This window comes from Lepisma saccharinum, chromosome 13 (genome assembly GCF_977018435.1).
Source record: "Lepisma saccharinum chromosome 13, izLepSacc3.1, whole genome shotgun sequence".
Taxonomy (NCBI): Eukaryota; Metazoa; Arthropoda; class Insecta; order Zygentoma; family Lepismatidae; genus Lepisma; species Lepisma saccharinum.
Genome location: NC_139241.1, coordinates 68,710,343 through 68,725,586, shown reverse-complemented (window position 1 = coordinate 68,725,586; position 15,244 = coordinate 68,710,343). Strand labels below are relative to the sequence as shown.

At 36.8% G+C, this 15,244-nt stretch overlaps 1 protein-coding gene across 2 annotated transcripts in view; it reads left to right on the top strand.

Moving 5' to 3' along the window:
* The window catches only part of LOC145997401 (calcium uptake protein 1 homolog, mitochondrial-like), a 236,586-nt gene that overhangs the window by 32,210 nt on the left and 189,132 nt on the right, over positions 1-15,244 (top strand). Inside the window, exons 4-5 of one of the 2 annotated variants that reach the window (XM_083134402.1) lie at positions 2,327-2,489; positions 7,942-7,979. In XM_083134402.1, the coding sequence (XP_082990528.1) occupies positions 2,327-2,489; positions 7,942-7,979 (201 nt within the window). The remainder of the gene's footprint in view (positions 1-2,326; positions 2,490-7,941; positions 7,980-15,244) is intronic. The other variant, XM_083134401.1, reaches the window with a different exon arrangement.

Sequence of the window (15,244 nt, the reverse complement as noted above, 5' to 3'; positions counted from 1 at the left end):
CGAATCCGATAAATGAAGATTTCCACATAAATTGTCATTGAGATTATTTGTGTTTTTGATCATAACACTTTGGCTATTTTGCACCCGTCACATTATACGGAGTCCAGCCTCTTACCATAACTAAAATAGCATAACTGCAATGTCGTGTTACTAAAATATTCTGACTTTCGTTAAAAGCTGAGGCTGTAAAGGGGCACCGAGCGCACACAAGGACAAAAAACAGGACACACAGACAAAATTATACTGGCCATAGTGCCAGTCGCCAGAGCCTCGTTCGTCTGCAAAATTCAGTCCAGGGTGTACTACGTGGAAGTGAGGTTGACAGTTGGGTGTACTACGTGGAAGTGAGGTTGACAGTTGGGTGTACTAAGTGGAAGTGAGGTTGACAGTTGGGTGTACTACGTGGAAGTGGAGTTGACAGTTGGGTGTACTACGTGGAAGTGAGGTTGACAGTTGGGTGTACTACGTGGAAGTGAGGACAGTTGGGTGTACTATGTGGAAGTGAGGTTGACAGTTGGGTGTACTATGTGGAAGTGAGGTTGACAGTTGGGTGTACTATGTGGAAGTGAGGTTGACAGTTGGGTGTACTATGTGGAAGTGAGGTTGACAGTTGGGTGTACTACGTGGAAGTGAGGTTGACAGTTGGGTGTACTATGTGGAAGTGAGGTTGACAGTTGGGTGTACTATGTGGAACTGAGGTTGACGGGTGTACTATGTGGAAGTGAGGTTGACAGTTGGGTGTACTATGTGGAAGTGAGGTTGACAGTTGGGTGTACTATGTGGAAGTGAGGTTGACAGTTGGGTGTACTACGTGGAAGTGAGGTTGACAGTTGGGTGTACTATGTGGAAGTGAGGTTGAGAGTTGGGTGTACTATGTGGAACTGAGGTTGACGGGTGTACTATGTGGAAGTGAGGTTGACAGTTGGGTGTACTATGTGGAAGTGAGGTTGACAGTTGGGTGTACTACGTGGAAGTGAGGTTGACAGTTGGGTGTACTATGTGGAAGTGAGGTTGACAATTGGGTGTACTATGTAGAAGGTCACCCTTTACATCCTTGTTTCGTATTGTTTTTAACAAGTATGTTGATGGCACGTGAATAAGTTTTTTTACTGTATACTCTCTCCTAATTTATGAAAAAATCGAGCTTTCGTTTTATGAACTGAAATGATATTTAGGTCATTGCTTAATAATTTTAAGGTCATCAAACTTCCAAGCCTTAGTAACAATGAAGCATTTTACTTGTCAAGCACTTTCTATTGTTGGTCTATGCGTTGAACCAAAAGTCTCGTCCTTTCTGTGTTATGTTCTCTGTCCCGTAACTTCAAGAGGGTATTGGAGCCCTCTGTACCCTTTTGCATGTGTTTCTTGGTAGGGCTGAACAGAGACCACTTTGAACCAATCCTTGTTGATACTGATGGTTGAAAATTGTAACAATTAAACATTGTTCAAAATATTGATTGTTATTGGGCAAGTATTACACTCTTAATTATAAGCATCGATTTACTGGAATTTTGATTTAAAACATTCAAAAATACCTGTTCAGAAATTGCTAGTTTTTTCACATAATGTTACTGCAAAATTTTGCTGTAATAAATTTTCACCACATATGCATAAATAAATTGCAACATGTCTTCCTTGCCTTTCAGCTAAGTCATGTGGACTTCAGTTTTACGTAACATGAACTGCCTGCCTACTGCTTGCTTGTGTTTCCAGGTGTTCTCGTGTTTCATAAGTACTGAGGATGTGTGAGTCATTAAATTGTACCTTTTTTAAGTATTCGATTTGATTGATTGAATTAAATTGTTGTTCTATGTGCACTTTATGCACAGAGAGGCTAATCGGGGACTGGACCTACAGTTTAAAGTGGGATCCGAACCACTATGTGCCTCCACCGGGTATCGAACCTGGGACCCCTTGATTACAAGGCGACGGCAATATTAAATATTTGAAACATTTTTACTATTCATTAACGCAGAAACACGGAACTTTACATAGGTAATACTGAAGGTTCTGTGTTCGAATCCAGCCTGACTAAGTGCATTTGTTCCTCTGTGTTTGTACTTTTGTTAAATAAATGTTGACATCACTATAAAGTTAAAGAAGTACAAAATAATCTGAAATGTAGACAATTTAATTCCTGACTTTTTAATAAAGCTGTAGATTGAAGCCAAAATGTTAGAACTTTTTAGTTGCTAATTAATGTAAAATGTAACCTCACACATCTTTAGTATTGGATTTTGGTTTTGACTAACCTGCTTTATGTAATGACTTGTGACTTGCTGTGGTGTTAACTGCTTGCAACTAACAATAACCCTATTCTCATTAGATTATGGAGTATGAAAATAGGATTCGGCAGTATTCAACTCCGGACAAAGTGTTCCGCTATTTTGCCACTTTGCAAGTCGTCCATCCGAATGGAGAGAATGAGGTGTTCATGACACCCGATGACTTCCTAAGATCGATGACTCCAGGACTTAAGCAACCTGATGGTAACAGTCTTTTGATGGAGAAAGTTTATATTGTTGGTTGTTTGTGTGCATGTTGATAGAATAAATGTTAGGGGTGAATTTTTTGCAATATTTGGTGTTGGAAAAAGAACTGCTTTCCTGTAGTTAAAGGTGCTGGGGAAAGAACCAGGGAAAAGGAAAACATTGTATTATTTAAACTACCATATGTAATGTTTTGAAATTTACATAAACTCATAAAGATTTTATTACCGGTTGGTCATGAAATGTGGATTCCAAATCCTTGCTCGCTGGCCTCTGTGACAGAATGGTTATGTACTATGAATAAGGTTACAAAACAGGACATTTTTAATATTTTCGTTAAGGAAACACTGGACCAAACTGGATGGCAAAATTTCACATTTTAATATAAATGCAGTACTGTGTAAATTCAGGGGATGGAAAAAAATATGGAAACACCTGTGAAAAGACGGAATGCTGTAGCAGGTGTAGGACTGTTTAGCATCCAAAATGGCCTGCAGTCACTGAGGAAAGGGCTAATACAAGTCCTGGATGGTGGATAAGGGGATCGTGGACTATTCTTCATGCAAAACATGTTCCAGTTCTTATTCCTGGTCACAATGCTCAATGTCCTTCTTCCTCTATGTCACTCAGTGTAGATTTTCACCCACGCAGGTGTGTATCTGATGATGTCTTTCCGGACACACTATATGTCGTCATCACCTTGCATACAGTCCCTCTCGATATGTCAAATTGCTACTTTGGTCACAGAGGCGCCTGCAAGGCAGGAACCAACAATTTGCCCTCGTCCGCGTCTGATTTCAAGTGGAAAAATTGCGTCTATATCACCTATTCCGATGTGGTGTTTCCGTATGTTTGTCCATCCCCTGTAGTTTACATAATATGGTGATACGCACTGCACTCCGATCCAGCAGTGTTTTAGAAATAGAAGTCCTTCATTAATATTTTGCTGACAAATGGATCCTTCTTTTCAGATAACATTTTGCAAGTTTTGACATGTGTGATTAAAGTTCACCTTATTACTCAACACAGCTTTCAAAGGCTGTACTGAAAGACCATTCTTGTCACTTGTCGACAAACTATTATGTACAAAAACACATTCAGTGGTGGGTGCATTAGTCCATGTAAACAGAGAAGAAACTCCAATATTTTAATAAGATTAGAATTTGGTACATTGTTGACATTAAAATGTCAAATAATTTCTACCCAACAATGCCATAGGTCTTAGTAATACTAGAGAGGGTGTATTGTTGCAGTAATTCTATGCCCATAAGACATTGTCACAATAAAGGGACATTTTGGCATCCCGATTTACGTTTAATAAACCGGGCTCAAAAAAGAGACTGTCCGAGCTATGCTTATGCATCTTATCTATGAATCAAGAGCTCCTTGAGTCTAACCCATGTCCGGCATAGACGTATCATTGTTAGAGGCATGCATATTTTGTTCTTGACAGAAACACACAATGCGAAGTAACTCTGTAATGTTAATTTTCCATGTTTTGAAAGGTTTGAGGTGTATTTTCCTGTCCTGTTTTGTTACGTAACTTATTGTGGCTGGGTGTGTATTACTCACTATAATATAAACAATACTAAAAATAGTATAAAATTATTTTAAAAAACTACTCACGTAAGTGACTATGCAATTGTTGAAGAACGACATTTCAGGGTCCAACTGCCCCCTTCATCAGGTTCGCAATTCTTTCTAAGCACTAAAACATAATGCTGTGTTGTAAAGTGTAATATGAGGATTAGGTAGAGGGTTGGGTTAAAAACACTTAAAAACTGTCCCTGACATATTTCAATTTAAAAGAAAAAAATCACTATTTAAAAGACCCATTAAAGCCGAAAACACCTGTATCCATTAAGATCCCTTAGAAACGTGAACTGGTAAAAAAGGATAAAAACACGCACGATTGTACAGCTGGGACAGTATTATGACGTAGTATTGTCTATACATTTTGTTACATAATGATGCAAAACGAACTGCAGGAAGTGAAAAGAATGCCTTAAAACATGAAATAAAGAGTTTATTTACGGACTCGCCACTTCTTGAAGTCCAAATTATTCTATGAGTTATGCAATTCAAGGAAATTTGATTAATTCTGCTGTAAATATCTGAGAAACAGAAATGAACTCCTTTACACAGGAATAAACTTAATACTTTGACAACTACATAAATGTGCTATTAAAAGTGAAAAGTTTATTTTGCGTAATAAGTATAGTTTTTAAATCAAATTTAGTATTACATTCAGCCAGACCCTGTGGCTGAGTGGTTAGCACATTGCGCTGCGACGCCAAGGGTCCCGGGTTCGAATCCTGCTCGGGCTTGGTTGTTTGTGAATGTCCATTCATCAATTTCATCATTTCATCACTCATCCCCATCTTCGCAAATTAGCCAAGAGGCACAAAACGCGAAGTAAAATAAACTAAATCAATCAATCAATCAATTAGTATTACATTCACCATTTTAACACCAAAATGCTATTTTTCTATACTGCTTTCAGTCCCAAAAATACGCTCCAGTTTTTGAATCAAAATCGTGATCTTTTATTCACCATGTGTGGCTCTAATCATTGTGTTTGACTTATTACCCGTTAATCATTAATTGCCATTGCATGATTAACCAAAGCGGCAGAAAACAGACCTAAAATTACCAAAATAGAAATAGAAACATCCACTGTCTTCGTCTATCTGGATTCAAATATAAAATATCTGTATTCAAATTCGTTGATCTCTTTTCACCTTATGCATACTCCAAGCTTGTTTCCAGGGCATGTAATGTAAACTTCTTGAGTTTCTGTGTGTGGTTACATAAATTGCAAGTCAATAAACACAATAGTTCTTGTAGCACAATAGTTGTAGAGATACAGTGTTTTCTTTTTCACTAGTTCATTATCATATACCCTGTATTTCTGCATGTATTAGTTTTAGTACATGCCACAGTATTGTTAATAGTAATGCAATATATTATTTTGAGATTCATAGCACATGGTTAAAATTCACTTCTATCAACTCCATAGAAAATTAAGTAGAAAAAGTATGTGGTCAATTTTGTCTACAGTTGTTACTCATAATTTCAATTTGATTTGCTGTTCCCAAAAGATTAAAATTAAATTAAAAAGATAACCTTTATAGTTCTTTAGTTATTAAAATATAAACTTTGTATTAAGATTTGACATGCTTGAATTAACTTAGTGCACATTCATTCTTTTCTCCTCAAATATTAAAGACTTTCCTTTGTAAAAGAACAATCAAAAAACATTCTTTTTTTTGGGGGGAGGGTGGTAATCTCAAAAGTAATAGCCTATAAGGCCCCATACAGAACTCTTCAAGTTGGGGTTTCCTATAGTTATCCATAACATTATGAGTTTAGATTTTCTTCGATATAATTAACTTAATTCATTCATTATTTATTTATTTATTGTTACATGGTGTCTACTCACTGAGAATTTCCTGGAATTCATTAATAATGTAGGAATTATAGTTGTTGGGAATTGTGTGAATTTTCTTTACAAACTTTCAAGTAATAAGTGCTGTGAATGTACATGTTGTTTGGGGGAAAGAAAAACCTCACAAGTTTTATTTTGTGATCTTTACATTAAAAATTAATACAGTTTAAGGTTCAGACTTATATTTTTGCAATTAACTATTTACAGTACAAAAAAAGGATATTAAGTATTTAAAAAATATTTAAAAATACCAAAATATAGTTTACTTACGGTTTGTGAGTATGTACAGTATGCCAAACTACATTTCGGGAGTCAACTGCTCCCTTCCTCAGGTTATCTCCTTGGCTAGCGAAATTGCTTCATAGCCACGTCAAATAGAAGTAAAACAAGGAGTAAGGTAATAGGTGTTACTATAGTAAAAAAGGTTTCCTAACAACTTGCCCATTCCTGATAAAACTCCCATACCTACAATCCTTTCTTTGTAAAGCATACCCGGAAACGCTATAGTCAAGCCCATGTTGATTCGCGTGTGGCAAGAACTAGACTATTGTGTCGATTCATTCTAGTTTTTGGACTTTTAACCACTGTTATTTTTTTTAAAGAGATTTACCTTTACCTTCTTGGTGGCCTAGGCTCCACCGCATCTGTCGGTCACAATGACCTCTATATACAAAAAGTTGCCAGGTAGGGTTATCAGTGGCTTAGGCTCCACTTGTCAGATGACCACGTCAAGGTCACGATCGAGGCTTCCTGTGGCACTGTTAAGTTTCCACCTTGATCTCCGGGGACTGGATCCTAGGCCACTGATAATCCTACCTGGCAACTTATTGTATATAGAGGTCCTCGTGACCGACAGATGCGGTGGAGCCTAGGCCACCAAGAATAATCCTCCAAGGCAACCATTATATGACTACACGCTAACCTGAAGACGGAGGCAGATTCAGTCTCCGAAACGTAGGTAAATCTCTTTTAAAAAATAACAGTGGTTAAAAGTCCAAAAACTAGAATGAATAAATCACCACTGATTAGCTACGAAGAAGTATCGTGTCGATGTATGCTGTGTCATCCGTGGTGCACACATTGAACATTTCTAGGTGTAAAAAAGAAAAACTGTCCCGATTACCCCAATGGAATTTTCATAATGGAAAATTTTACCAACCAAAACTTCTTGCTCTTTTATTTTCGATCGAAATGCATCATTGGTAAAATTTTACCGTAGTAAAGTATTAAGTAAATACATTTAGCCGGTATTAATTAGATGCCAAGAATTTGACTCTGATATCTGTAGCCTCCGCCCCACAATCCTTTCTTTGTAAAGCTTTTGTTAGCTTTACAAAGAAAGGATTGTGGGTATGGGAGTTTTTGTCAGAAATGGGCAAGTTGTTAAGACACCTTTTCTACCATAGTAACACCTATTACCTTACTCCTTGTTTTATTTGATGCGGGTATGAAGCAATTTCGCTAGCCAAGGAGATAACCTGAGAAAGGGAACAGTTGACTCTCGAAATGTAGTTTGGCATACTGTACATACTCACAAACCGTAAGTAAACTATATTTTGGTATTTTTAAATATTTTTTTTAAATACTTAATATTCCACTAAGTGAGTAAGTAATTCAAACACTCGCAAGATATGAGAAAAAAAAGGAATAATTATAAATTTCAAGCTTTCTTCTAATTGATCAGAATTTCTTTTCTATGCAAGTTTACGTGATTGTGTGATGTATATTTTCCTCCACTTTGAATTGTATTCATCAGAAAGCTTAACAGTATCGCATTAGAGTTGGAAGTTATGTATCAAGTACTACCAAACATGTACACAGTCTTGGTGCCTCATTCTATTTTTAGCCTTGAAATTTTAGAACATTCACGTTGAGAATCGGGAATTTCACTTGAATTTATATTGGTCTTCGAGTAGCTATCATGTGTTATGAAAGAGATAAATGCTAATTATTGGAGAATTTCATTGTATGTTGTTACATTGAAAACTTTCTACTTGATTTCAGGTCTCGGGCTTGACCAGTTCAAAAGATTTGATCCCAAGGTATGTAAATACTTGACTCATAAGTTACTTCCATTGTATTTATTATTGTAAGTGTAGACTGAATGTTAAGATGCTTTGAAGAAAATTCTATTCACATGTTGATATAGAAATTGTGGTGTGCTAAATTTTTTTGCAAATTAAGAAGCTGTCGAAACATACATTAGATATCTACTAATCTCTGATACTTTGAATGTTCTATGGGGAGTATTGGTTGGTAAATTTCTTGCTATACTGTGATAGCCTGAAAATTCTTGAGAAATTACCTGAAATTGTGAAAAATGACCTACAAAGTTACTTAACATATTAACTCTTTCACTGCTCATTATATTTGACGAGATTGTCTGTGCTGAATAAATTTTGCAATTATTGACATGGAAGGATAAACAAATATCAAGATGTCTTCGAAATCACCTTTCCTCATGCAAATTTAAAACAGTAACTCCGCACCGTAAACTAAATATTTTAAATATATATACCATTTAATTTAATTAGAAGTTTTGGATACATTTGAATCACACAGACCCTTTTATATTGTCAATATATGTGTGTGTGTTGGTAGTGTGCGGTGGGAATACGTAAGATTGAAATAGAGAAAATATATACTTGTACCCTTGAATTTTTGGAAAGTTCGCCTTGAGAACCGGGAATTATTATACTTGAATTTTATCATGGTCCTAGAGTGGCCACCCAGGTTATGCACTAATGGCGGGGTTTGATAACACTTACCTGTTGCCTGTTACCTCGTCGCACTCTTCCTGCCATGTGTGAAGAAGGAAAGACGAAGCCAACACATTCTGCAGGTCTCTTTGACATGCCCGTGAAGTTGAATATTATAAATTAATTTTTCAAGTAAAAAACAAAAAAAAAACAATTGATAAAATGCTATATGGAGGTTACACATTTCACAGAATGAATTATTACGATTTCAGCAGTGAAAGGGTTAAAACGTATGCTTGAGTTTTTCATAAATTACTTGTCATGTACTTGTGAAAGTATCTCAATGAATTGACTCAAAGTAACATGTAATGCTTTGAACCACTCAAACTGCGGAAGGGACAATTGCACAGCACGACAAAGATGCAGAAAATGGTCATAAAGCAGATAATTGTATTCATCAATGTGCACCGAATGTTTTAACAATTACATTGTTAGCTTTGTTTATTTGAACGTATCTGTCTTTCAGGGTTAGCACTGGCCTCAAAACCTTGGAAAAATCTGGAAATATCTGTGAATTTTGAAAATAGGCCTTGAAAAGTCTAGAAAAATCAAGAATTTTTCATGCTAGTTGAGATTTGGGAGCAAAAATAAATTTCACTTTTTCTCCAACTGACCTGTTGATGTTAGATATTCATTGTTTTTTCTAGTGTATTTTTAAATTTATTTAATTGTTTTTATTATTTTTTGTTGTTAATTTATTTTGAAATTGATTTTTGTTTTCTTTATTTATTTGGGAGTGAAAATAAATTACACTTTTTTCTTCAACCAGCCTAGATATTATATGTTTTTATAGTTTGTTTTTGTTAATTTATTTTCAACTTTTATTATTATTATTATTTTAGTATTAGTGGAGTTTAACCTTTAGTGGATGGATCCTTGCACACATGTTTTGTGCAGTTTACAAATTTGCTGCGATGTACAAAGAAACCATAGCTCGTGATTTTGTCAAACGTGCATAATGTGAAATGTTCACTAAACCAATGGAAGGGGGTTTAATCTTACCCTTATATGCGAGGAAGTAAGAAACCCCCAAGAGGATTGAAATGCAATATAATAAAACTAGAAATACTGAAAAAAATTAATAATCCAAAAATGCAAACTAGAAAGGGGCTGGTGACCGATCGTACACCCTCGAAACTTTCCAATCGGCACATTTTGATGTTTTAAGGTGCCTGAAAATGATTTTCACATGCGGAAACCACACATAAGGGAAATATTTATCCTCGAAATGTGACCACAGCACGTCCAATTCTTTACATTCTGGACCACTTTCGCTACTCATTTGAAGAAATTTTCATCATACACGCAAATATCGAAGGATAACGCGTAATTACCATCACGATAAAAAAAAAAAAGTGTAAATTTTTAAAAATAACGTCTTCTACACTTCACACATTTCTTGTTCGTGGCAAGTCACAAATGTACACGCAGGCTCTCTATTGAAGAAATCGTAAATTTGAAATATTGTAGAACAATATGGCATGCTTGATAGCACACTTTCCACTCGCGACGTTCACTTCAACGATATTTATGCTAAGAGAAAAAAACCTAACAGGCCTAACGTAACAACGTAGGCATTTCTTGTGTGCATGACGTCATAAATCATAGCTCATAAAATCACCAACTACTCGCTTACAATGCATTTCCATGTGCTAAAAACAAGAAGAAACGTTCATATGAATAATAATCTTTCCAACCCACTAAAAATTTTCAAGTTTCTCGCGGGGGTACGGAGGGTCACCATCACCACTAAAACCAATGTTTGTTGGTTCTATCAGAGAAATTTCTTACCATTATGTTTGGTATTGTCTTCAAGGCCTTGTGGAGGGGACATACTATTTTTCCACTACCGAGCACTGCTTATAGTACTCACTTTGTACAATTAATTGTTACGTTCTCATTGTTGAAGGATTTTAACACTAGGGTCTCTTATGCAAGCAGAGGCAAATCAAATTTCTAGCCCCCAGCATGGTTCGTCCTCCCTTCTTCATACTTCTCCTTAATATATTTGGGTGGGCAGGTATAAATGCAAGGCATTACAGTGGAACCCTGACTTCGTTCCCACATTGTACATTCAATCTTTATGGTCCCAATGTAGTAAAATGCTATAAAATTTTCCTTGATTCTACATTTTCGTATATTTTAAGTTTTTTCAATTTGGTCCCCGGAAAAATGTAAAATCAAGGTTCTATTGTATGTTAGTTGGACAATACTCTTTTTCTGCCTCAATTTCCCTCTCACTTTTTCCTCCTCTTTCATCTAGTTTTTGCTATTAACATACAAAACAAAATTGCTTGTGTTTCCTTCTGTCCTGATATCAGCCACATATCATTTTATGAGAAGCAGAGGAACGCTACTCCAAGAAAATACAGTTTTCGGTTTTGTTTAGCATTTGGAGTCAGATCGACATATCTCCACTTCTAATCCTTAACAGTAAGGTGGAGTTACGTATCTCCACTTTACTGACTCTTAAGAGTCAGACATATTTCTCGGAATGCATTATTTCCTCTCCTCTAAATTGGATAAGTTGGAGTTATGTCTGTCTGGTTCTCACATGACAATATATGTTCAATAACAATACCAGAATGTGTGGGTTCATAGATAATGGTTAGGCATTAAAATTTTGGTTTGTCTAGGAATCAAATTCATGATTTTTATCGTGAAAAATAGTGCTGCTGCTTTAGTTAGGGTTGATGATAATTTTGTTTGGCTCGGGATGTTTTTTAAAATTGACAAATTTGTTTGAATTTTTAAATTAAAATTAACATAACAATAGAAAACTTATGACATATTGTGGCAAAGACATTTCATCCTCACCACAATAGCTTTTTGCAGGTTGTGGACAAAAATTTAATGTCTTAGTAGGGAAGTTTTTAAAACATGTTGAATATACATTATGCATAAACTTGGAAGTTTATCAAATATATTTATTCCTTGAGTACCCCAACCATCTCTGACACTCTCTCTCGGCTTTACTACCAAGTGTTTCATGGGTGATTTAAGGGATTGGAGTGAACCCACCTACATCATATTGCCGGCATATCTTCTGGTGTTTCCCTGGCATACTATTATTTTCAGAATGTTATACAACAATGAATAAATTTCACTGGCAACCCTTTATCTGTGTTGAACTTTAATGTTCACAAATGATCTGGGTAGCCATGTTTTGCTTGTAAAAATTGATATTAAAATGAAATTTCGTTCCATCAGCAGCTAAAATTCTTTACTTTGCTCAATATAATTGCTCATACATAATCTTATCACCATTTGTAGTGCACGGTTGTGAAAATAAAACATTACGATTGCTGTTTTGGAAGATTTTATTGCATTTAAACAATACCTCAGTAACCACATTATTAAGGAAGTCTTTTACCTTGATGTCCACTACATGATCAGGGCTGGATTAAGATGAAATTGGTCCTGATGCTGCATCAATTGATAGCATTAACTTGGAATATTCGGTGAACAATACACACGATGACGTTAGGGTGCAGCAACGTAACTTCCTTTTTTGAAATGCGCGCCATGCAGCCTGTAGAGGTCGTAGCAGGGCGGGAGTGGTCTCATTTGACAGGCGTGAGTCTAAAGTTTCGTTTGCGTCCTGGTCAGTCGCCATCATGCGTTGGAACAGTGAGGAGCGTGCGTTTGCCGTCGAGGCCTACTTTACGAACGGATGTTCTGTTATCACAACCCAGTGTGCCTTCCTAAAGCACTTTCATGTAGCCCCGTTGGGCCCTGTCCCGGACCGGAAATCAATTGTTACCTGGGTCACTAAGTTCAGACAAACCGTGAGTGCGACAAGACTAAGAACAGGAGCCCCTCGCCTCTTCCGATCACGTGAGAACATTGAGGCAGTGAGAGCTTCAATCTTGCGATCACCACGGCATTCTGCGTGCAAACATGCGTCTGCCCTTGGACTTTCCAATCGTTCAGTGTGGCGCATTCTGCACGATGACTTTCATTACCATCCCTATAAGTTGGCGATTGCGCAGGAACTCTCCGAACGCAACTTCACTTCTCGGCAGGATGCATGTGAGACATTTCTCGAAAACGTTCCAGAGGACGCGATTGTATTTTTCAGTGATGAAGCCCATTTTCACCTTAGTGGATACGTCAACAAGCAGAACATGCGCTACTGGGCTGACATCAATCCCTGAGAATTGCATCAACAGCCTTTGCATTAAAGTCACAGTGTGGTGTGCAATTTCCTCTGCTGGGATTGTTGGTCCCTGGTTTTTTGAAGATTATGAGGTCACAGTGACAGTGAATTCAGACTGGTATGTGAACATGTTGGAGGAATTAGTTTCCACAACTGGATGAATTGGATTTAGGGGACATTTGGTTCCAGCAGGACGGAGCAATGGCCCACACTGGAAGGTCATCGATGGCTGTTTTGCGGGAACACTTCCCGGACCGCCTCATCTCGATCGGGCGATTTGGAGTGGCCAGCCTGCTCCCTCGATTTGACCCCTTGCAATTTTTTTTTTTTTTTTTTTTTTAAATCCCGTGTTTATGTTACCCGTCCAAGGACCCTCCAAGACCTGAAGGCCAACATCCGTCAAGAAATTTGCCAACATTCCCGCTGATATGCTGGTTTGGGTCATGAAGAACGCCAGAAACGGCTTCTTCAGTGTATGGAAAATGGGGGGCATCACCTCCCTGATATGATTTTCAAAACTGTGTGAAACATAACTTTAGATATGTACCTACAGTGTAAAAAAAAACATTAAACAATTCTAATTCATCACATGGGTTTTATTGCGTTGTGAAATAAGGAAGTTATGTTGCCGCACCCATTAGTTACGTCACAGCGCAAAGAGTAATAGTAACTGTATAGTAAGTGAAGCTGTGTCTAGGAATCCGAAATTGGGGCTTCAAATTTAATTCTAAGATTTATTTTCAGGTTAATATAGCAAAGCAAAACTGTTCAGCTTTCGGAAAATTCTCGTCTGTTTTCATCTGGACCTATTTCAGGAATGGGCCTAATGCTGCAGCACCCATCTTAATCTGGCCCTGTACATGATATGAAAGTTTGCTGGTGATGTAGGGTGACACCCTGTTATAAATATTACTCTTACCTTCATAACAATGATATAATGTCAGAATTGCGAAAATTAGTTTCAGGCAATTTACGTAAACATCAGAGCAGTAAAATTATTATCAGTTGATGAGAATAATGTTTTTTTCATCAGTTTCTTCCCGTATTTTATTATTCGGTTCAAAAGTACATGCACATAAACAACAGTGTATATGATATGGATCATAAGCTTTTGACGTAGGCATTATATTCCCCCACCTGTAGTTATGTAATGATGTATATTTGACATCATCATTCACAGTGTGATATATTTTCTAGTATTTTGCAAAAAAAAAAAAAAAAAAAAAAAATGGAAAAACTTAATGTGAAAAAAAGTATCATAAATACACAGGCCAGCATGTAAATTTGAGTTCCTTTCCTTCATATGTTGTATGTATCCGGGCATATATGTTGTTGGTCAGCTTCAGTTGAACTTTATATGTGTATATATGTGCTCTGTATGTAGCCTCGTCCTCTTTCTGTACATTGGTGTTGTTGACAAGTTGTGTTTTGGTGCATCTGTGATTTATTGTGTGTATGAAATGTGGTGATGAATGTTGTAGTGTTCTGTGTTTTGTTGAAATTGGACTCGTTCTAGCACAGGTAGTGGTTTTCCACCATGTTGACTGATCTATACAGGGTGTCTCATAAGTAATAGCGCAAACTGATACAGGTGAAAGTACAGGATAATAGAAGCAAAAAAGTCTCAGTGAACATTGATCCGCAAGCGAGCCGTTTCGAGATAATCGCGAATGTGTGATACAAGCTGCCACTGACTTCATTGTTTGTAAATGTCGTCCTAGTTAGTAAGATGCTAATAATACAGTAAGAAAAGTCGTTGGAGATCTCATTGCTAGTCTGTGTACTGATTGTATCCATCCTGTTCGATTCCAATGCCACCTCTTGGAAATGTTCTGTTTTGGAAACAAAGAGCAAACCCCGGAATGTGCAAGGAGTAAAACACTCGGTGTTTACAAAATGCAATCAGCGACTGCTTCTAACCACACATTCACACACATTATTAGCATTTTACCAACTAGGTCGACGTTTACAAACAATGGAATCAGTGGCAGCTTGTAATCACACATTTGCGATTATCTCAAACGGCTCGTTTGCAGACCCATGTTTACTGAGACTTTTTTGCTTCTATTATCATGTACTTTCACCTGTGTTAGTTTGCACTATTACTTTTGAGACACCCTGTATATTCCTGTGTCCATGACATATGTATGTATGCACCATGTAGTACATAGATGGTTTGATGGCATTTAAGGTTGCTGAAAATATCAATTATGCAAAATCTAAAAATACTGTCATATTGGTAAGGTTTGGTATAGAAATATCTACCAGTTTCAATCAATACCAATGAAGATGTATCGGAAAGTATTGTTTGGATCGTTTTATTTACTGATCACAACAGATACTTTCTCTGCATTTGGATCATTTGCAACACTTTCGCGGCCTAATAAGG